Here is a 23,708-nt window from a genome sequence, read left to right on the forward strand (position 1 = left end):
TTATGGCTATTTTAAAGTTTTCATTAATTCACTGCTAAAAAAGTTATCACAAATAATAGCTAATAACGCTGAAAACTCAATATTTAAGGGGTTATGGCCATTTTAAAGTTTTCATTAATTCACTCCTAAAAAGTGATCACAAATAATAGCTAAAAACGCTGAAAACTCAATATTTAAGGAGTTATGGCCATTTTAAAGTTTTCATCAATTCACTCCTAAAAAAGTGATCACAAATAATAGCTAACACGCTGAAAACTCAATATTTAAGGAGTTATGGCCATTTTAAAGTTTTCAAACAGATAGTAAAAACAATACTTCCTTTTTTCCGAAAACATACAATATTTTCTTTATTTTTGTGATATATTTTTGTTAAATTAGATGTATGATTAAAATATAATACATTTGTCAATTTGTAATTTGTTAATTATTTTATCTAAACTACTATAAAACGCATAAAACGGTATTCTAAGTTGTTTGTTAATTTAATTTTATTCAATAATGCATAAAGATCTGTTTCGCCGTTACATGATATTTTTTTTTGTTTGCATACAAAAATAAGATTCACTAAGTACATTTTTTACTCTCGATCAGTGATATGGTGCTTAGGTGAGCAGGAGAATAGTGACCATTATGAATTGAGATCCAAGTTATGTTTTTTTTTTTTCAATAGCAAGGAATTTGAATCTTTATAACACGAGCGGAGCTAAGCCTTTTCTAGTAGGATGCTAATTTTGTCCATTTTCCAGCCATTAGAAATTCTCACCAATTGTCAACTGTGGAGGTACCTTCCCAGTTAGGGGCAAGTCGCGATAGTAAACAAAGAATATGTGACAAAGCGTGTAACTCTTTAAAACACGGATCCGAATCAAGAGGTAAAAATTCTTGAGAAACTACAAGTACGAAATGTCAATCATGCAGTTCTATAAGCCACCAAAATACTATTGGTAAGTTTTGAAGAATCACCGACTTGCTTCGCAAGTTATGACAGATAACAGTATTGCAAATTGTGACCCTTTGTGGGTGATGTATCAGAAGGGATTGGCAGACATATATCACCATCACAACATATCTTGCGTTATCAAAAATATTTGTATGTGTGAAATTTGGAGAGAGTTGGTTGCATTTCCCGTTTTCTTTGAGGGTTTTGTTTTTCAAAAATCTTGGATCCTATGTGGGGGAGGTACCAGAAAAATGGTCCGTTCTCTGCCTTCTTTATAACAATCAGTTTCTATAAGCCACCAAATTACTATTGGTGAGTTTTGAAGAATCACCGACATGCTTCGCAAGTTATGACAGATATCAGTATTGCAAATTGTGACCCTTTGTGGGTAAGGTACCAGAAGGGATTGGCAGATATATGTCACCTTCACAACGGATCTTGCGTTATCAAAAATATTTGGATGTGTGAAATTTGGAAAAAGTTGGTTGCTTTTCCCGTTTTCTTTGAGCATTTTGTTTTTTCAAAAATCTTGGATCCTATGTGGGGGAGGTACCAAAAAAATGGTCCGTTCTCTACCATCTTTATAACAGATCTCGTGTTGATGGAAATATTTAGATATTTTTACCCTTTATGGGGGAGGTCCCAGAAGAAGTGGACCGATATATTCCATCTTTACACCAGACCTTGCACATCAGAGAATATCTTGTGCAAGAAGAAGTAATGGGATGTGTAAAATATGCTTATTTCGGATTTTATGATAGTTTTTGGTTATTCAAAACATTGACCCTTTGTGGGTGATGTACCAGAAGGAAGGTCCGATCTCTACCATCTTTATAACAGATCTTGTGTTGATGGAAATATTGAGATGTACCAATCCTAAATGGAATCAGATGTTAATTTTGTGTTTTATGAGCTTCATGAATATTCAATTTTTTCCCAGAAGGAGTGAACCGATATATTCCATTTTCACACCAGACCAGGGGTTAATAAAAATGAAGTGATGCGTTTAATTTGAAGACAATTACATTTCATAAGAGTTATAATTATTCAAAATTTTGACCTTTTGTGGGGGAGGCACCAGAAGGAGTGGACCGATATTGTCCATTTTTGCACATGACCTAGCACTGATGAAAATATTAGGATTCACAAAGTTGGAGCAAAACTCTTTCTGTGCAGTAAATTATTTTCTTTGAAAATGTTGACATTTTGTGGGGGAGGTACCAAAGGGTATCGATATTACCCATTTCCGAACTCGATCTAAGTTTGATAATAATATTACGATGTATCAAGTTTGCGCACCAGCCAGCCAGGCAGACGGACACCGCTACATCGACTTCAAATCTTCCAAACCCGTTAAGACACGTTTTGGTTCTATTAGATGAATAATACCCTATTCAACCATAATGATCATGATATAAAAATCATATATGATGTCACCCTACAAAAGATGGAGACGAATTGGTTCTCAGTCACACACTCAACTGTTACTGCAATAGAGCAATTGATTCATTCCATATTTGTTACACCAAACCTACTGTTTTGGCTTTTATAGATTCAATTCCCTATCAAAGCAAACGGATAATGCGACCTGAAAAATCTAACGGCTCTGTTTTACTCTAGAATTCCATTTCATACTTTGTCTCGAAAAGTAAGATTTAATTCAAAAACAATTACATTTTATTCCTCAAATGGCTTTACAAACAGGAGATTCAGTTAAATTGTTTTTTTTTTCTTAATCTGCTGTTTTTAGAAGTTAATCTGCTGTTTTTAGAAGTATCATTGAAACATTATTTAGATACTAACGGGAAGACACTTCTTCTGTCATCTGTGTAAGTAACGCCCAGAGTCTCCTTCTTAATTGTCAATGAAGTTGAACTTTCATTTATTGCACTAATTGGAATGTTTTTTGTATTTGACGATACTCTCCAGCATTTCACTATTTTCTAAGTGCTAGCCTTTATCCTTTGTATAAATATGTTTAATTGAAGTCTCCTAGAAATTCTACACATAAACTTCCAGTGTTCATTATAGTCAGCAGCCGTTAGAAATTAAGTTTTAATGTAACGCCAATACCACATTTGATCGAAAGTAAAAAACGAAAGAAAGAAAAAAATCGTGCGTCTAGTTATTTCGTTTTCCTAAACATTGTCAAGCATTTCGTGATGCTTATCTCGTTTATATTTTGTTATGATAATTTCTTAATAATATTTAAGTTTTAATTATTTTCAAAAAAAAAAGTAATACACATAATACATAATTTCACTCTGCATTCAGCTTACATCATCTTCACTGGCACATTATCCAAAACAAACAAGGATTTCTGTGCGCACAAAAAAACTATTTCCTTATAAAGATCCAGTCATGAGATAATCTTATACAAGAAGAATAAAATAAATAAATACATATACATGTATAATAAATCATATTAACAAAAAAAATGTATAACAAATTGGATAAGAAGATTAAACGAGAAATAAATATATATTAAGTTGAGGTTAAACACACACACATACGCGTATAGGAGGGAGGAGGAATGTTTTGGTTTGACACAAGACTTGTTTCATTTGAGAATTCACCCTAGTTTTATTTTTCTTCGAGGAGGCATTTAGTTTTCTCCTTGCAAAGAGTTGGCCTTTTCCGTTTAGTTCAAAAAACTCAAAATATCCTGCTGACTCAGGGTATTTAGATTTCGACTATCCTGTGATTGATTTCCAGAATTCATTGTTGATTGTGGCATCAATGGCTGCGTTGACATCGATGCCGAATTCATGGCCATGGCATTCATATTCATGGAATTGTTGAGACCCATTAAAGGTGTTGTGGAATTTGTTTTCATTGCATTATAACCGGGTGGATAAATATAATCGACCGTTGGTTTTTGCAGTGTAAATGAATTGGCTGTTGTTGAGCTAGACATGGGTTGTTTTTGTTGTGATTGTTTATTACCCCCAAATGGATCTAAATCATCCAATGAAGAGAAATTGTTATTGGGTGTGGTTGAAGCCGTTGTACTCATGTTCGCTGTTGAAGGGGGTGGTAATTGATGATTCATTACCAACGGATTGGCACTGTGCCATGAATTTTGTTGCCAGTCACTGCTATTGTTGCTATTACCAGTTGGACTATAGGGATTTGCGGAAACCAAAGCATTGCTTGGTGGTTTGGCCAATGCATTGTTGCCACCAATATTACTGAGATTGGAATTCATTAGAGATGATAATATATCCGGTTTGGCCGAATTGTTGTGGGAGATCCTAGATGAAGTAGAAACAGAATAATATTAAAATTGCCATTCAAATCGTTAGGTGTCGATTACTTACTTTAACTGCTCTCTTGGTTTGTTGTTTTGTTGATTGGTTGTTATTGCTGAAGTAGAATTGCTTATTGGCTTATTTGCTGGTGGCTGACTGATTGAAAATCCCGAAAACATATCATCGTCATTCGATGGCGATGTGACTTTGCCCGATGAACCTTTCTCCAATTCAGTAGCCAAAATTTCAGCAGCATCTTTGGGTCTGAAATAGAAGGAATAATTAATTAAAAAACAAAAGGGTAGATAGTTAGGCAAGGAGTATTTTTAGACGAAGACAGACATGCGTCTCTAAATATAGAGCTAAAGCCAGGACAGCTGCTCTTTATGTGAACAAACAGAAGTCAGCTCAACCGGCCGATATATAGACAAGCTGAAGCCAGTTCAGGTAGACTATTAATAGACGAGATGACGTTAGGCCAAGGTGTATATTCATAGAGGAGCTGCAGCCATGCCATGGATTCGATTTATGAAAGAGATGAAGCCGCGCCTGCGAGTCTATTTATAGACGAGCTGAAGCCGCGCCTGCGAGTCTATTTATAGACGAGCTGAAGCCGCGCCTGTAGGTCTATTTATAGACGAGCTGAAGCCGCGCCTGCGAGTCTATTTATAGACGAGCTGAAGCCGCGTCTGCGAGTCTATTTATAGACGAGCTGAAGCCGCGCCTGCGAGTCTATTTATAGACGAGCTGAAGCCGCGCCTGCGAGTCTATTTATAGCCGAGCTGAAGCCGCGCCTGTGAGTCTTTTTATAGACGAGCTGAAGCCGCGCCTGCGAGTCTATTTGTAGACGATCTGAAGCCGCGCCTGCGAGTCTATTTGTAGACGATCTGAAGCCGCGCCTGTGGGTCTATTTATAGACGAGCTGAAGCCGCGCCTGTAGGTCTATTTATAGACGAGCTGAAGCCGCGCCTGTGAGTCTATTTATAGACGAGCTGAAGCCGCGCCTGCGAGTCTATTTATAGACGAGCTGAAGCCGCGCCTGCGAGTCTATTTATAGCCGAGCTGAAGCCGCGCCTGCGAGTCTTTTTATAGACGAGCTGAAGCCGCGCCTGCGAGTCTTTTTATAGACGAGCTGAAGCCGCGCCTGCGAGTCTATTTGTAGACGATCTGAAGCCGCGCCTGCGAGTCTATTTGTAGACGATCTGAAGCCGCGCCTGCGAGTCTATTTATAGACGACCTGAAGCCGCGCCTGCGAGTCTATTTATAGACGAGCTAAAGCCGCGCCTGCGAGTCTTTTTATAGACGAATGTAAGCGGGTTTATTATTTAAACGAGCTGAAGCCTTCACACCAGCTGATCTATATATCGAAGAGTTGAAGCCGCCACACTTGCAGTTCTAGATATCGATGAGCTGAAGCCGCCCCAGCAGCTGGTCTAGATATAGACTATACTTTATTTACTTGGTTGAAAGTAAAAAGGAGAATAACCACAAATTTCGGAATTGTGGCTTTGCAGTAACATTTCCTCTGTTCGATTTCAATCTGTGCGATATTATGCTTTGGTTTTTCAGATTATGATTATCCCATTACAGTTTTACTCTGCTCCGGTAATACATAAAAAACGCAGCCTTATCAAAAATCCCCCGATTCACAAACGCATACATTATACACCTAATATATATTCATTATAAACTCACTTATTATCTCTTTGTATTGTTGATAATTGTTCCAATTTCTCCCTTTGTTCTTTTTCGACACGAGCAAACATTTCCTTGATCAAGGCAACGATTGTATTAAATTGAGCAATGGTTAGGCCATTTTCAACACTCAATGGTATTAAAAATGGTATGCATTTGTGGGCCATGACATCCTTGGTTATGCCCAATTTGGTATTGGTCATGGCTATTTTGTAGATACCTATCAAAAAGAACAAATACAAATTATAAAATAATTTTCAGGATTATGACAATTTGGACTCACCAATAATGGCCATAATAATTGCCGGTTCACGACTTTGTATTTGTTGTAAAAATGGTAGGATTTCATCCAACACCAACCACTTATCCAAGTTTTCCAATAGCTTACCAATCGATATTAGGCAATTCACTTTCACCGACACATTTGACGAGACTAAACACAGTTTCTTAATTCTTGGTATAACAGAATTTTTCATGGCATTATAATCGATTAATGTGGAAAATGTTGGCAATACATTTAGACACAACTCTTGTATTTGTGGCATATCACATTCCAGCGAACGATAGAGTAACGGCAACACATGCAATTTCACCTCTTCGGCTGGTGTTAATTTTAAAAGTAAATCCATTTTTTGCATAAATATCAAGAGAATTTGTATGGGATCGGTGAGTTTAAATATTGGCTTTAGGTGGGGTAGGATATGGTCACAGTATTCTTTTTGGCTACTCATTTCGGCAATGAGCAAGACATTGGGCAAAACGAATGGGATCATGGGTGAATTGACAAATTCCTTGACCAAATATGGTAAGATTGAATAGAGATTGACACGATGCGGTAATGTGGGTATTATTTGGGGTAGGCCTTTGTAGAATTTGGATTTTTGTAAATTATCCCATTGGTAGAGGGAATCTAAATAGCTGAGGGTCTTAACGCCAACGTCGTGGAAATAGGTTACCTGGAAGATGAAAAAAAAAAGAGGACAAATTAAACAACTTCAACTCAGGAATATGAAAGAATATTTTTTAAGAAATGCAGAACCATTATAGTGGTTTCCTAATAATATTTACTGAATTGTTATTAAATCCTATAATATCCAACTTTTTGTATTTGTTAAAGAATCATTAGGACCAAAAAATTTTCAACTATTCAGGGCATTTTCGAAGCTTTGGCCTCCATACATTATTACACCTTTTAAATAAATTCATCTTCTCCCTCACCTCTTTAAGATCATGCAACTTGGGCCTCAAATGAGGACTGGGATGCAGTAATGCCTTCAAACTTTCGGTCAGCTCACTGGGTACAGCATTCATGGGTGGATATTTGCGTTGATTCAAATCGTTGGCATGCCTTCGAAATGCACTATAGTCCGAACCGAATAGTTTCAATGGTTTTCCAGCATAAATGGTAAAAATCAGAATACCCAAAGAAAACAGATCACTATCCGTAGAATTAATATTATTCAAGGCAATTTCCGGAGCCGTGTATTCCAAACTTGGCTGGGCTAACATATGCATCGATGTTGAATATTCCTTGCATGGCCAGTAGGGCTTACCATCCGGTTGAGGTTGATTGGCAACACAGAAATCAAAACCAAACAATTTCCAGCTACGATTCTTGTTAATCACAATTGTTTCGGCACAAATATTACGATGAACAATCTTGGCATCGTTGTGTAGAAATTGCAAACCATCAAACAGCTGGAGCAGGCCATGGCGTATCTCTACATCGTAAAGTTTCTTTTCCGCCCTCACTTGATCGCCCACAACATTAGCCAAGGAGGCAAAAACTGGTTCTGTGGCAAAGGCCAATGAGTCACGACTCTCCTCCAAAGGATGTTGCACCGTCAAGACATGGGGATGGCGTATCTTTGTCAATTGTTGTACACCTCTGCGTAATGTTTCTAGAATTGCTTCGCGATCCTCCTTGGACCATCGGTCTAAAGCTTTCTTTTCGAACACAAACACCGACACTTCCTGTTTCGTTGATTTCTTGTATCCGTTGTAGACTTTCCACAGCAGACCCACCCCAGCCGTGCAAACCTGATCGAGCACTTCATATTCTCGGGTAACGTTGTTTCCTGGCAGGACACCTGATAATTGTGAAACAGTGGTGTGTACTGTTGAATAGAATTTATTAATGACATCCATTCTTGATTTTCTGTTTTTTCTTTTATTTTTCCACCAGCTGTTAACTTTTTATTGCGTTTAGTAAATGAATTGTTTTAGTTGTTGTTTTTTGTGGATATTGCACTTTTGTTACACGTTTTTGGGCTTTTCGTTTTGTTATTTTAAGGATATTTGCAATTTTTTTATGTATTTTCCCAGATTTTCTAGTATTTTTTCTTCCTTTCTGTTTTTTCTCTGTTTGTTGGTTTACGTTCAGTTTTTCACAGATATGAATTGTCAAATTCAATGTTATGGGGTATGTTCAGTGTGTTGGGCGATTGGAGTATAGGGTTACCGTGTTTTTCGTAAACACAACATTTCAATGATTTAAAAAGAGCACATATATTTCTAAATAAAATTTGTGGGGATTATCTGAGGAATGAAAGTGGACCTTTAAATATTATTTTTGTTGGAGTCTACAACCGTGGAAGATAATAATAATTTTTTCAGTGTCTACCAAATATACGTGAATGTTTCGTGGATATTTTTGGAGATTACCAGAGTAATAAATGAAGGAAGTTTATCCTACACAAATGCTGTTGCTGGCTACCAGAGAAAGTCAATCGATAAGCGCTAGATTGGGATGTGCGACCCCTCAATTTTTTCAGTGCCTTTGGCTGTGAACTTATTAATTCTACAATGACTCTCAATCAAAGCAAATAACGCTAGCCTATCTTTTTAGCTTCACAAATATATAGTAATGGCACTTTCTCGGGACAAACAATATAAACTATTACCATCAATGAGCAAAGCATTTGGCAACCGCTCCACTAATGAAGAAAATGGAAGAAAGAAATAATGGTGGAAAAAAGTGATAGGAGATATAGTTATAAGGGCGATCCACGGCTAGAAATCTTGCCGTGTTGTCTTTAACCACTTACGTTTTCTGGCTAATTGAAGAATTACTGTAGGGTCAGTGTTAGAGAACGAAGACACTTGTTCCCCCACCAATCTATGTCTCACGTTAATGATTGCTGAACAGTTGGCTCAATTTCTTCTTCGTCTTGAAAGATTCTACAGCAATCTATATCTTCGCTGTCCCATTTCGTAGTCATTGCCCTCACCTCGCAGTGACCAGTGATGATACCCACCACAAGTCTTAAATCAGGTTTAGACAAGGACAGTAGCGACTTTGTTCTTTTCTCCAAGAGTGTGGGAAGGATTCTTTGGGAGATGCTGCAGCATTTCCTTTCGTCCAGCCACTTTTGTTGAATTCTCTCAGAGTCGTGTCTATGGATTACTGTAGGAAGGGGCACAAGGGTGGTTTGACTGAGTTCTCAACTTCAATGGTAGCTGATTCGGACCATAGCCAAGCCAACTCGTCTGCAGTCTCGTTGCCTGAAATATTGTAATGACCAGGAACCGAACAGAGCTTGTATTTTCCAGGGATCTCCTGCAGTCTAAAACAACTCCAACACTTAATGGTAGAGGAGTTTAAGGCTTTCAGTGCCACTTGACTATCGACGTATATAGTCAACGGACTGCTAACCTCGTTGTTCCTCGTGACCAAAAAAGTATATGTTTTTTTTGAAAGCAAAGGTTTCCGCCTGTAATACGCTACAGTTGTTTTTAAGCTTACATGATTAGCGAACATTCCATCTTTGAACCGTCGGTATAAACAGTTAATCCGCAGAAAGGTGGATTGTTACGGGCCCAGGCGTTCCCGTCAGGTATGTGGATATCAGGTGGGTCAAAGCTCAACCGTGGTGAAATATAATAACTTGTGTTGGCTTTCACTCCCACATTCCTTACACGCCCTACAAGAATGTCCAAAGGATTGACTGCGCCATAGGTTTAGTTCTCTTGGTCGAAGTGCACACCTAATTGCCTGTTCCCCTACGTGTATGCTTAGTGGGCCGTGCTCTTGAAGGCACCCGTTATTAGTCAATGTCAATATGCCGTAATTATGATGATTTCTTCAAGGAATGCCATCAGACGAGAGTTCCATAGAGTAGAATGGGACGAACAATGGACTCATACACCCATTTGTCGATGCTGAAAGTGTCCGATTTTTTACCGATCACTTTTAACGAGTAAAATGGGCCAGGAAGCGTCATCGGTTTAGCCCTTTACGTAATAAGAAAGGTTGGCTGCTGAGTGATTGATGATTCCGAAAACATATCATCGTTTGATGTTGTTGTTGTAGCTGTAGTACGTGTACAGGGCGAGATGAAAAAACTGCAACCAACTTCAGAAACCCCACTCCTCCGACAGCTGTTAAAATTATGCCTTCTTTACAAGTGTACAAAAGCATTTTGGTGAGAATTCTCCAGGAAAAAAGTTATCGTGACAGAATTCAAGCGTGACAGTTTGATTTCTTTTTATCAGCAACATCAGTAGAAATAGTTCGAAAAGTAAAGAAACAACTTAATCGAAATCCGCGTCGCAGTGGCCGAAAAATGGCTCATGAGCTGAACATATCGCAATATTCCATTCGGTAAATATTGACAAATGAGCTCAGGGTAAAGCCATTGAAATTCCAAAAAGTGCAATAACTTACAGCGGAACAGAAAAAAAATAGACTCAACAGAGCTAAAGAGTTGCTTTGCTTGGCTGAAAGTGGTGAACTGCCGAATTTGGTTTTCTCCGCTACCGGCGACAGAAGCGAAATCGGCCTGTACGAGCCTGAGGGTCTATATATAGGAGTTGAAGACTATAGACACGTAGGAGCGTCTATAGGCTTCTACTCGTCGGGTCTACGCACGTTTTAAAGCCGCGCCTACGGGTCTAATTATATACGAGATGACGACGCGCCTGAGGGTCTACACGTAGGAGCGTCTATAGGCTCCTACACGTCGGGTCTACGCACGTTTTAAAGCCGCGCCTACGGGTCTATATACGAGTTAAAGCCGCGCCTACGGGTCTAATTATATACGAGATGACGACGCGCCTGAGGGTCTATATATACGAGTTGAAGACTATAGACACGTAGGAGTGTCCATAGGCTTCTACTCGTCGGGTCTACGCACGTTTTAAAGCCGCGCCTACGGGTCTATATACGAGTTAAAGCCGCGCCTACGGGTCTAATTATATAAGAGATGACGACGCGCCTGAGGGTCTATATATACGAGTTGAAGACTATAGACACGTAGGAGCGTCCATAGGCTTCTACTCGTCGGGTCTACGCACGTTTTAAAGCCGCGCCTACGGGTCTATATACGAGTTAAAGCCGCGCCTACGGGTCTAATTATATACGAGATGACGACGCGCCTGAGGGTCTATATATACGAGTTGAAGACTATAGACACGTAGGAGTGTCCATAGGCTTCTACTCGTCGGGTCTACGCACGTTTTAAAGCCGCGCCTACGGGTCTATATACGAGTTAAAGCCGCGCCTACGGGTCTAATTATATACGAGATGACGACGCGCCTGAGGGTCTATATATACGAGTTGAAGACTATAGACACGTAGGAGTGTCCATAGGCTTCTACTCGTCGGGTCTACGCACGTTTTAAAGCCGCGCCTACGGGTCTATATATGAGTTAAAGCCGCGCCTACGGGTCTAATTATATACGAGATGACGACGCGCCTGAGGGTCTATATATACGAGTTGAAGACTATAGACACGTAGGAGCGTCCATAGGCTTCTACTCGTCGGGTCTACGCACGTTTTAAAGCCGCGCCTACGGGTCTATATACGAGTTAAAGTCGCGCCTACGGGTCTAATTATATACGAGATGACGACGCGCCTGAGGGTCTATATATACGAGTTGAAGACTATAGACACGTAGGAGTGTCCATAGGCATCTACTCGTCGGGTCTACGCATGTTTTAAAGCCGCGCCTACGGGTCTATATACGAGTTAAAGCCCCGCCTACGGGTCTAATTATATACGAGATGACAACGCGCCTGAGGGTCTATATATACGAGTTGAAGACTATAGACACGTAGGAGCGTCTATAGGCTTCTACTCGTCGGGTCTACGCACGTTTTAAAGCCGCGCCTACGGGTCTAATTATATACGAGATGACGACGCGCCTGAGGGTCTACACGTAGGAGCGTCTATAGGCTCCTACACGTCGGGTCTACGCACGTTTTAAAGCCGCGCCTACGGGTCTATATACGAGTTAAAGCCGCGCCTACGGGTCTAATTATATACGAGATGACGACGCGCCTGAGGGTCTATATATACGAGTTGAAGACTATAGACACGTAGGAGTGTCCATAGGCTTCTACTCGTCGGGTCTACGCACGTTTTAAAGCCGCGCCTACGGGTCTATATACGAGTTAAAGCCGCGCCTACGGGTCTAATTATATACGAGATGACGACGCGCCTGAGGGTCTATATATACGAGTTGAAGACTATAGACACGTAGGAGTGTCCATAGGCATCTACTCGTCGGGTCTACGCATGTTTTAAAGCCGCGCCTACGGGTCTAATTATATACGAGATGACGACGCGCCTGAGGGTCTATATATACGAGTTGAAGACTATAGACACGTAGGAGCGTCCATAGGCTTCTACTCGTCGGGTCTACGCACGTTTTAAAGCCGCGCCTACGGGTCTATATACGAGTTAAAGCCGCGCCTACGGGTCTAATTATATACGAGATGACGACGCGCCTGAGGGTCTATATATACGAGTTGAAGACTATAGACACGTAGGAGCGTCCATAGGCTTCTACTCGTCGGGTCTACGCACGTTTTAAAGCCGCGCCTACGGGTCTATATACGAGTTAAAGCCGCGCCTACGGGTCTAATTATATACGAGATGACGACGCGCCTGAGGGTCTATATATACGAGTTGAAGACTATAGACACGTAGGAGTGTCCATAGGCATCTACTCGTCGGGTCTACGCATGTTTTAAAGCCGCGCCTACGGGTCTAATTATATACGAGATGACGACGCGCCTGAGGGTCTATATATACGAGTTGAAGACTATAGACACGTAGGATTGTCCATAGGCTTCTACTCGTCGTGTCTACGCACGTTTAAAGGCGCGCCTACGGGTCTATATACGAGTTAAAGCCGCGCCTACGGGTCTAATTATATACGAGATGACGACGCGCCTGCGGGTCTACACGTAGGAGCGTCTATAGGCTTCTACACGTCGGGTCTACGCACGTTTTAAAGCCGCGCCTACGGGTCTAATTATATACGAGATGACGACGCGCCTGAGGGTCTATATATACGAGTTGAAGACTATAGACACGTAGGAGTGTCCATAGGCTTCTACTCGTCGGGTCTACGCACGTTTTAAAGCCGCGCCTACGGGTCTATATACGAGTTAAAGCCGCGCCTACGGGTCTAATTATATACGAGATGACGACGCGCCTGAGGGTCTATATATACGAGTTGAAGACTATAGACACGTAGGATTGTCCATAGGCTTCTACTCGTCGTGTCTACGCACGTTTTAAAGCCGCGCCTACGGGTCTATATACGAGTTAAAGCCGCGCCTACGGGTCTAATTATATACGAGATGACGACGCGCCTGAGGGTCTATATATACGAGTTGAAGACTATAGACACGTAGGATTGTCCATAGGCTTCTACTCGTCGTGTCTACGCACGTTTTAAAGCCGCGCCTACGGGTCTATATACGAGTTAAAGCCGCGCCTACGGGTCTAATTATATACGAGATGACGACGCGCCTGAGGGTCTATATATACGAGTTGAAGACTATAGACACGTAGGAGTGTCCATAGGCTTCTACTCGTCGGGTCTACGCACGTTTTAAAGCCGCGCCTACGGGTCTATATACGAGTTAAAGCCGCGCCTACGGGTCTAATTATATACGAGATGACGACGCGCCTGAGGGTCTATATATACGAGTTGAAGACTATAGACACGTAGGAGTGTCCATAGGCTTCTACTCGTCGGGTCTACGCACGTTTTAAAGCCGCACCTACGGGTCTATATACGAGTTAAAGCCGCGCCTACGGGTCTAAATATATACGAGATGACGACGCGCCTGAGGGTCTATATATACGAGTTGAAGACTATAGACACGTAGGAGTGTCCATAGGCTTCTACTCGTCGGGTCTACGCACGTTTTAAAGCCGCGCCTACGGGTCTATATACGAGTTAAAGCCGCGCCTACGGGTCTAATTATATACGAGATGACGACGCGCCTGAGGGTCTATATATACGAGTTGAAGACTATAGACACGTAGGATTGTCCATAGGCTTCTACTCGTCGTGTCTACGCACGTTTTAAAGCCGCGCCTACGGGTCTATATACGAGTTAAAGCCGCGCCTACGGGTCTAATTATATACGAGATGACGACGCGCCTGAGGGTCTATATATACGAGTTGAAGACTATAGACACGTAGGAGTGTCCATAGGCTTCTACTCGTCGGGTCTACGCACGTTTTAAAGCCGCGCCTACGGGTCTATATACGAGTTAAAGCCGCGCCTACGGGTCTAATTATATACGAGATGACGACGCGCCTGAGGGTCTATATATACGAGTTGAAGACTATAGACACGTAGGATTGTCCATAGGCTTCTACTCGTCGTGTCTACGCACGTTTTAAAGCCGCGCCTACGGGTCTAATTATATACGAGATGACGACGCGCCTGAGGGTCTATATATACGAGTTGAAGACTATAGACACGTAGGATTGTCCATAGGCTTCTACTCGTCGTGTCTACGCACGTTTTAAAGCCGCGCCTACGGGTCTATATACGAGTTAAAGCCGCGCCTACGGGTCTAATTATATACGAGATGACGACGCGCCTGAGGGTCTATATATACGAGTTGAAGACTATAGACACGTAGGAGTGTCCATAGGCTTCTACTCGTCGGGTCTACGCACGTTTTAAAGCCGCGTCTACGGGTCTATATACGAGTTAAAGCCGCGCCTACGGGTCTAATTATATACGAGATGACGACGCGCCTGAGGGTCTATATATACGAGTTGAAGACTATAGACACGTAGGATTGTCCATAGGCTTCTACTCGTCGTGTCTACGCACGTTTTAAAGCCGCGCCTACGGGTCTATATACGAGTTAAAGCCGCGCCTACGGGTCTAATTATATACGAGATGACGACGCGCCTGAGGGTCTATATATACGAGTTGAAGACTATAGACACGTAGGAGTGTCCATAGGCTTCTACTCGTCGGGTCTACGCACGTTTTAAAGCCGCGCCTACGGGTCTATATACGAGTTAAAGCCGCGCCTACGGGTCTAATTATATACGAGATGACGACGCGCCTGAGGGTCTATATATACGAGTTGAAGACTATAGACACGTAGGAGTGTCCATAGGCTCCTACTCGTCGGGTCTACGCACGTTTTAAAGCCGCGCCTACGGGTCTATATACGAGTTAAAGCCGCGCCTACGGGTCTAATTATATACGAGATGACGACGCGCCTGAGGGTCTATATATACGAGTTGAAGACTATAGACACGTAGGATTGTCCATAGGCTTCTACTCGTCGGGTCTACGCACGTTTTAAAGCCGCGCCTATGGGTCTATATACGAGTTAAAGCCGCGCCTACGGGTCTAATTATATACGAGATGACGACGCGCCTGAGGGTCTATATATACGAGTTGAAGACTATAGACACGTAGGAGTGTCCATAGGCTTCTACTCGTCGGGTCTACGCACGTTTTAAAGCCGCGCCTACGGGTCTATATACGAGTTAAAGCCGCGCCTACGGGTCTAATTATATACGAGATGACGACGCGCCTGAGGGTCTATATATACGAGTTGAAGACTATAGACACGTAGGAGCGTCCATAGGCTTCTACTCGTCGGGTCTACGCACGTTTTAAAGCCGCACCTACGGGTCTATATACGAGTTAAAGCCGCGCCTACGGGTCTAATTATATACGAGATGACGACGCGCCTGAGGGCCTATATATACGAGTTGAAGACTATAGACACGTAGGAGTGTCCATAGGCTTCTACTCGTCGGGTCTACGCACGTTTTAAAGCCGCGCCTACGGGTCTATATACGAGTTAAGGCCGCGCCTACGGGTCTAATTATATACGAGATGACGACGCGCCTGAGGGTCTATATATACGAGTTGAAGACTATAGACACGTAGGAGTGTCCATAGGCTTCTACTCGTCGGGTCTACGCACGTTTTAAAGCCGCGCCTACGGGTCTATATACGAGTTAAAGCCGCGCCTACGGGTCTAATTATATACGAGATGACGACGCGCCTGAGGGTCTATATACGAGTTGAAGACTATAGACACGTAGGAGTGTCCATAGGCTTCTACTCGTCGGGTCTACGCACGTTTTAAAGCCGCGCCTACGGGTCTATATACGAGTTAAAGCCGCGCCTACGGGTCTAATTATATACGAGATGACGACGCGCCTGAGGGTCTATATATACGAGTTGAAGACTATAGACACGTAGGAGCATCCATAGGCTTCTACTCGTCGGGTCTACGCACGTTTTAAAGCCGCGCCTGCGGGTCTATATACGAGTTAAAGCCGCGCCTACGGGTCTAATTATATACGAGATGACGACGCGCCTGAGGGTCTATATATACGAGTTGAAGACTATAGACACGTAGGAGTGTCCATAGACTTCTACTCGTCGGGTCTACGCACGTTTTAAAGCCGCGCCAACGAATCTATATACGAGTTAAAGCCGCGCCTACGGGTCTAATTATATACGAGATGACGACGCGCCTGAGGGTCTATATATACGAGTTGAAGACTATAGACACGTAGGAGTGTCCATAGGCTTCTACTCGTCGGGTCTACGCACGTTTTAAAGCCGCGCCTACGGGTCTAATTATATACGAGATGACGACGCGCCTGAGGGTCTATATATACGAGTTGAAGACTATAGACACGTAGGAGTGTCCATAGGCTTCTACTCGTCGGGTCTACGCACGTTTTAAAGCCGCGCCTACGGGTCTATATACGAGTTAGAGCCGCGCCTACGGGTCTAATTATATACGAGATGACGACGCGCCTGAGGGTCTATATATACGAGTTGAAGACTATAGACACGTAGGAGTGTCCATAGGCTTCTACTCGTCGGGTCTACGCACGTTTTAAAGCCGCGCCTACGGGTCTAAGTATATACGAGATGAAGACGCTCCTACGGGTGTACTTATATATGAGTTGACGCCGACACACCAGTTGGTCTTGATATCGACGAGTTGAAGCCAGGCCAGCTGGTCTAGATATAGACGATGCATGTTTTTCGTTTGATGTAAAATTTCCTTGATTGTGATTTTCTTCTGTGCGATATTATGTTGATGGGTTTCTATGTTTATCCCATTAGATCTTGAACCCTGAATCCCCTGATTCACAAAGGCACACACACACATTGTACACCCAATAAAAATTCATTATAAACTCATTTGTTATATTTTTGTATTGTGGATAATTGTTCCAATTTTCCCTTTGTTCTGTTTCGCCCCGGTCAAACATTTCCTTGATCAAGGCAACAAATGTATTGAATTGAGCAAGGATTAAGCCATTTTCATGGTATTAAAAATAGTACGAATTTGTGGGACATGACATCCTTTCATATCGCCAATATTGTATTGGACTTGGCAGTTTAATAGATTCCTGTCAAGAAAGAACAAACAAAATTCTGTCAAAAATTCAAATTTTGTGGGAATTTGGACTCACCAATTATGCCCATAATTGCCGGTTCGCGATTTTGTGTCTGATTTCATCCAACACCAATTATTTCTCCATGACAATTCATTTTTTCCGACACATTTCTTTTTAATGACAATTGTCTTTCACAAATATTACGACGAACAATCTTTCCATAATTGTGAAGAAATTTGCAAGCCACCAAACAATGGAGGAGGCCATGGAGTATTCCAACATCATAGTTTCTTTTCCGCCCACAACATTAGAGCACAAACGCCAACTTCCTGTTTCGTTGCTTGAAAAGAATTTATTAATAACAATCCTTGTTTTTCTGCTTTTAAAATTGTTCCAGCCATTGACTTTTATTGCGTTTTGAAATTGATGGTTTTTGTTGTTTTTTCGCGGTTATTGTACTTTGCTAAAGTTTTTGAAGTTTGGCGCTTTATTATTTTAACGAAATTTGAAATGATTTGATGTACTTACCCCGATTTTCTTCCTTCCGAGTTTTTGCTGCTGCCGGTTCAGTTTTAAATTTTCACAAATATAAATTGTCAAATATAATTTGATAGGGTATGTTCAGTGTGATAGGCAATTGGAATACAGGGTTACCGTGTTGTTCGTAAACAATACATTTAAATTAAAATAAATGAATATATTTTTAAATAATATTTAGGGGGCCTATCTAAGAAATGAACGTGGATCTCTAGGGGTTATTTTTAGTGGCCTAACAAGCAATAAACGTGAATTCTAATAATATATTTTTGGACGTTTACCGCAGCAATAAACATGAATGTTTTATGCATATTTTTGAAGATGACCAAAGCAATAAAAGAGGGATATATATTTATACCCTACACCAAGGTGGTCAGGGTATTATGTCTTTTTTTTGAAGACACATCAGCGTAGTACACGTGAATTTGTAAACGACATTTTGGGAATCTATCGGAGTAGTAAACTTAGATTTTTTAGAGATTACCAGAGCAACAAACTTGGATTTGTAGGGAGTCTACTACTACTACCCTGATTCACAAACACACACATTGTACACCCACCACTCTATGGAGGGTATATTAACTTTGTTATTCCGGTTGTATCTCCTCGAAATATTCATAAGTCGGTATTTTGATGATTTCAGCAACATTATTCACCGGAATTGTTTCAAATTTCCTACTGGAAGATCCTAATGGGTACTACAACCTAAGACAGAAAATTGTCTGTGCAGGTCCACGTCTTCGGTACCTCCCGATACTCCGTATTTTCATGATTTTTGCGACATTATTCACCGTAATTGTAACAAATTTCGTATTTGAAGTTCGTAATGGGCACTACAGCCTATGACAAAAAACTTTGAATACATGTCCACGTCTTCGTGTAGCCCCCATATAACGGTACCTACCGATATTCGGTTTTTTGATGATGCTAGTCACATTTTTCAACGGAATTGTCTGAAATTCCACATAAGGAGTTCCTTGTAGGTACTTTATCCCCTGGAAGATCATCTGTATAGGTCCACGATTTCGTATAGCCCCCATATAACGATGCCCCCCCCCGACATTCGGTGTTTTGACGATTTTAGCCATTATAGCCGGGTGGATAAATGTAATCGACCGTTGGTTTTTGCAGTATAAATGAATTGGCTGTTGTTGAACTAGACTTGGGTTGTTTTTTTTTTTGTGATTGTTTATTGCCCTCAAATGGATCTAAATCATTCAATGAAGAGAAATTATTAATGGGTGTGGTTGAAGCCGTTGTACTCATGTTCGCTGTGGAAGGTGGTGGTAATTGATGATTCATTACCAACGGATTGGCACTATACCATGAATTTTGTTGCCAATCATTGCTATTGTTGCTATTACCAGTTGGACTATAGGGATTTGCGGAAACCAAAGCATTGCTTGGTGGTTTGGCCAATGCATTGTTGCCACCAATATTACTGAGATTGGAATTCATTAGAGATGATAATATATCCGGTGTGGCCGAATTGTTGTGGGAGATCCTAGATGAAGAAATAAAAAAATATTAATATTGACATTCAAATCGATATGGGTCGATTACTTACTTCAACTGCTCTCTTGGTTTGTTGTTTTGTTGATTGGTTGTTATTGCTGAAGTAGAACTGTTAGGCTTATTTACTGGTGGCTGACAAATTGAAAATTTCGAAAACATATCATCATCATTCGAAGGCGATGTGACTTTGCCCGATGAACCTTTCTCCAATTCAGCAGCCAAAATTTTTGCAGCATCTTTGGGTCTGAAATATAAGGAATAATTAATAAAATATGAACATAAATAAAAAACAAAATTAAAGATAGTTGGACAAGGAGTGTTTTTAGAAGAACACAGACCAGCGTGTCTAAATATAAATGAACTAAAGCCAGGTCAGCTGCTCTTTATATAAACGAACAGAATCCAGCTCAACTGGCCGATATATACACGAGCTGAAGCCAGTTCAGGAAGGCTATTCATAGACGAGGCCAAGGAGTATATTCATAGAGGAGCTGCAGCCATGCCATGGATTCCATTTATGAAAGAGGTGAAGCCGCGCCTGTGGGTCTTTTTATAGACGAGCTGAAGCCGCGCCTGTGGGTCTATTTATAGACGAACTGAAGTCGCGCCTGCGGGTCTATTTATAGTCTAGCTGAAGCGGCGACTGCGGGTCTATTTGTAGACGAACTGAAGCCGCACCAGCGGCTCTATTCAAAGGAGAGCTGAAGCCGCACCTGCGGGTCTATTTATAGACGAGCAGAAACCGCACCTGCGGGTCTATTTATAGACGAGCAGAAGCCGCGCTTGCGCTGGTCTATTTATAGACTAGCTGAAGCCGCGTTGCTGATCTGTTTATAGACTAGCTGAAGTCTCGCATGCGTATCTATTTATAGCCGAGCTAAAGCCGCGCCTGCGGGTCTATTTAAAGACGAGCTAAAGCCGCACCTTCTGATATTTTTATAGACTAGCTGAAGCCGCGCCTGAGGGTCTATTTATAGACGAGTTGAAGCCGCTCCTGCGGATCTGTTTATAGACGAGCTGAAGTCTCGGCTGCAGGTCTATTTATAGACAAGCTGAAGCAGCCACACCACCTGGTCTAGAAATAGGTATACGCCATTGATTATATGCTTGGCGGAAAGTATGGACGAATAACCACAAATTTCGGAATTGTGGCTTCGCAGTAAAATTTCTTTGGTTTGATTTTAATCTGTTTCTGATTATGATTATCCCATTACATTTTTCATCGGCTTCGTTTATATATAAAAACTGCAGCCTTATCAAAACAAAGGAACACATTGTACACCCAACATATATTCATTATAAACTCACTTGTTATCTTAAATATTGGCTTTAGGTGGGGTAGGATATGGTCACAGTATTCTTTTTGGCTACTCATTTCGGCAATGAGCAAGGCATTGGGCAAAACGAATGGGAGCATAGGTGAATTGACAAATTCCTTGACCAAATATGGTAGGATTGAATAGAGATTGACACGCGGTAGTGTGGGTATTATTTGTGGTAAGCCTTTGTAGAATTTGGATTTTTGTAAGTTATCCCATTGATAGAGGGAATCTAAATAGCTGAGGGTCTTCACACCAACGTCATGGAAATAGGTTACCTGAAAAATGGAAAAAGAGGAAAAATTAAACAACTTCAACTCAGGAATATTAAAGATTATTTTTCAAGAAATATAAAAATCATTATTGTGGATTCCTTAGAACATATTCTGAATGGTTATCAAGTCCTAAAATAACACACTTTTTCCATACAACATTACTACACCTTTTACATAAATTCATCTCCTCCCTCACCTCTTTAAGATCATGCAACTTAGGCCTCAAATGAGGACTGGGTACAGCATTCATGGGTGGATACTTGCGCTGATTCAAATCGTTGGCATGCCTTCGAAATGCACTATAGTCCGAACCGAATAGTTTCAATGGTTTTCCAGCATAGATGATAAAAATCAGAATACCCAAAGAAAACAGATCACTATCCGTAGAATTAATATTATTCAAGGCAATTTCCGGAGCCGTATATTCCAAACTTGGCTGGGCTAACATATGCATCGATGTCGAATATTCATTGCATGGCCAGTAGGGTTTACCATCCGGCTGAGGTTGATTGGCAACACCGAAATCAAAACCAAATAATTTCCAGCTACGATTCTTGTTAATCACAATTGTTTCGGCACAAATATTACGATGAACAATCTTGGCATCGTTGTGTAGAAATTGCAAACCATCAAACAGCTGGAGCAGGCCATGGCGTATCTCTACATCGTAAAGTTTCTTTTCCGCCCTCACTTGATCGCCCACAACATTAGCCAAGGAGGCAAAAACTGGTTCTGTGGCAAAGGCCAATGAGTCACGACTCTCCTCCAAAGGATGTTGCACCGTCAAGATGGCGTATCGTTGTCAATTGTTGTACACCTCTGCGTAATGTTTTTAGAATTGCTTCGCGATCCTCCTTGGACCATCGGTCCAAAGCTTTCTTTTCGAACACAAACACCGACACTTCCTGTTCCGTTGATTTCTTGTATCCGTTGTAGACTTTCTGCAGCAGACCCACCCCAGCCGTGCAAACTTGATCGAGTACTTCATATTCTCGGGTAACGTTGTTCCCTGGCAGGACACCTGATAATTGCGAAACAGTGGTGTGTACTGTTGAATAGAATTTATTAATGACTGTTTTATCTTTTATTTTTCCACCGACTGTTAACTTTTTATTGCGTTTAGTAAATGAATTGTTTTAGTTGTTGTTTTTCGTGGATATTGCACTTTTGTTACACGTTTTTGGGCTTTTCGTTTTGTTATTTTAAGGATATTTGCAATTTTTTTATGTATTTTCCCAGATTTTCTAGTATTTTTTCTTCCTTTCTGTTTTTTCTCTGTTTGTTGGTTTACGTTCAGTTTTTCACAGATATGAATTGTCAAATTCAATGTTATGGGGTATGTTCAGTGTGTTGGGCGATTGGAGTATAGGGTTACCGTGTTTTTCGTAAACACAACATTTCAATGATTTAAAAAGAGCACATATATTTCTAAATAAAATTTGTGGGGATTATCTGAGGAATGAAAGTGGACCTTTAAATATTATTTTTGTTTGAGTCTACAACCGTGGAAGATAATAATAATTTTTTCAGTGTCTACCAAATATACGTGAATGTTTCGTGGATATTTTTGGAGATTACCAGAGTAATAAATGAAGGAAGTTTATCCTACACAAATGCTGTTGCTGGCTACCAGAGAAAGTCAATCGAAAAGCGCTAGATTGGGATGTGCGACCCCTCAATTTTTTCAGTGCCTTTGGCTGTGAACTTATTAATTCTACAATGACTCTCAATCAAAGCAAATAACGCTAGCCTATCTTTTTAGCTTCACAAATATATAGTAATGGCACTTTCTCGGGACAAACAATATAAACTATTACCATCAATGAGCAAAGCATTTGGCAACCGCTCCACTAATGAAGAAAATGGAAGAAAGAAATAATGGTGGAAAAAAGTGATAGGAGATATAGTTATAAGGGCGATCCACGGCTAGAAATCTTGCCGTGTTGTCTTTAACCACTTAAGTTTTCTGGCTAATTGAAGAATTGCTGTAGGGTCAGTGTTAAAGGACGAAGACAAATCATGTGACACCTGTTCCTCCTCCAATCTGTGTCTCACGTTAACGAGTGCTGGACAGTTGGCTCAATTTCTTCTTCGTCTTGACAGATTCTACAGCAGTCTATATCTTCACTGTCCCATTTCGTAGTCATTGCCCTCACCTGGCAGTGACCTGTGATGATACCCACCACAAGTCTTAAATCAAATTTAGACAAGGACAGTAGCGACTTTGTTCTTTTCTCCAAGAGTGTGGGAAGGATTCTTTGGGAGATGCTGCAGCATCTCCTTTCGTCCAGCCATTTTTGTTGAATTCTCTCAGAGTCGTGTCTATGGATTACTTTAGGAAGGGGCACAGGGGTGGTTTGACTGAGTTCTCAACTTCAATGGTAGCTGATTCGGACCATAGCCAAGCCATTTCGTCTGCAGTCTCGTTGCCTGAAATATTGTAATGACCAGGAACCCAACAGAGCATGTATTTTCCAGGGATCTCCTGCAGTCCAAAACAACTCCAACACTTAATGGTAGACGA

At 41.2% G+C, this 23,708-nt stretch overlaps 2 protein-coding genes and 1 long non-coding RNA gene across 3 annotated transcripts; all 3 read right to left on the reverse strand.

Annotated features, from left to right (window-relative positions):
* Positions 1-3,521: 3,521 nt before the first annotated feature.
* On the reverse strand, positions 3,522-8,353 carry LOC101900271 (SCY1-like protein 2). The gene is made up of 5 exons (XM_005185300.4): positions 7,105-8,353; positions 6,170-6,842; positions 5,887-6,106; positions 4,261-4,455; positions 3,522-4,194 (listed from the first exon to the last, which is right to left on the reverse strand). The coding sequence occupies exons 1-5, from the start codon at positions 8,032-8,034 to the stop codon at positions 3,582-3,584; spliced, it is 2,631 nt and encodes an 876-aa protein (XP_005185357.2). The 5' UTR covers positions 8,035-8,353; the 3' UTR covers positions 3,522-3,581.
* An 8,981-nt stretch (positions 8,354-17,334) lies between these two features.
* On the reverse strand, positions 17,335-18,181 carry LOC131806441 (uncharacterized). Its single transcript, XR_009344038.1, has 3 exons — positions 18,067-18,181; positions 17,614-18,001; positions 17,335-17,550 (listed from the first exon to the last, which is right to left on the reverse strand). It is a non-coding gene; the product is annotated as an uncharacterized LOC131806441 (long non-coding RNA).
* A 945-nt stretch (positions 18,182-19,126) lies between these two features.
* LOC131806439 (SCY1-like protein 2) lies at positions 19,127-22,311 on the reverse strand (the record flags this gene model as incomplete). Its single annotated transcript, XM_059130523.1, is given in 5 exon segments — positions 19,127-19,579; positions 19,643-19,834; positions 20,871-21,187; positions 21,381-21,972; positions 21,974-22,311. Coding segments are annotated over 5 exon segments (1,863 nt in total), but the record flags the coding sequence as incomplete, so codon positions are not given.
* Positions 22,312-23,708: the final 1,397 nt, after the last annotated feature.

This window comes from Musca domestica, unplaced genomic scaffold (assembly GCF_030504385.1).
Source record: "Musca domestica strain aabys unplaced genomic scaffold, Musca_domestica.polishedcontigs.V.1.1 76, whole genome shotgun sequence".
NCBI classification, from domain to species: domain Eukaryota; kingdom Metazoa; phylum Arthropoda; class Insecta; order Diptera; family Muscidae; genus Musca; species Musca domestica.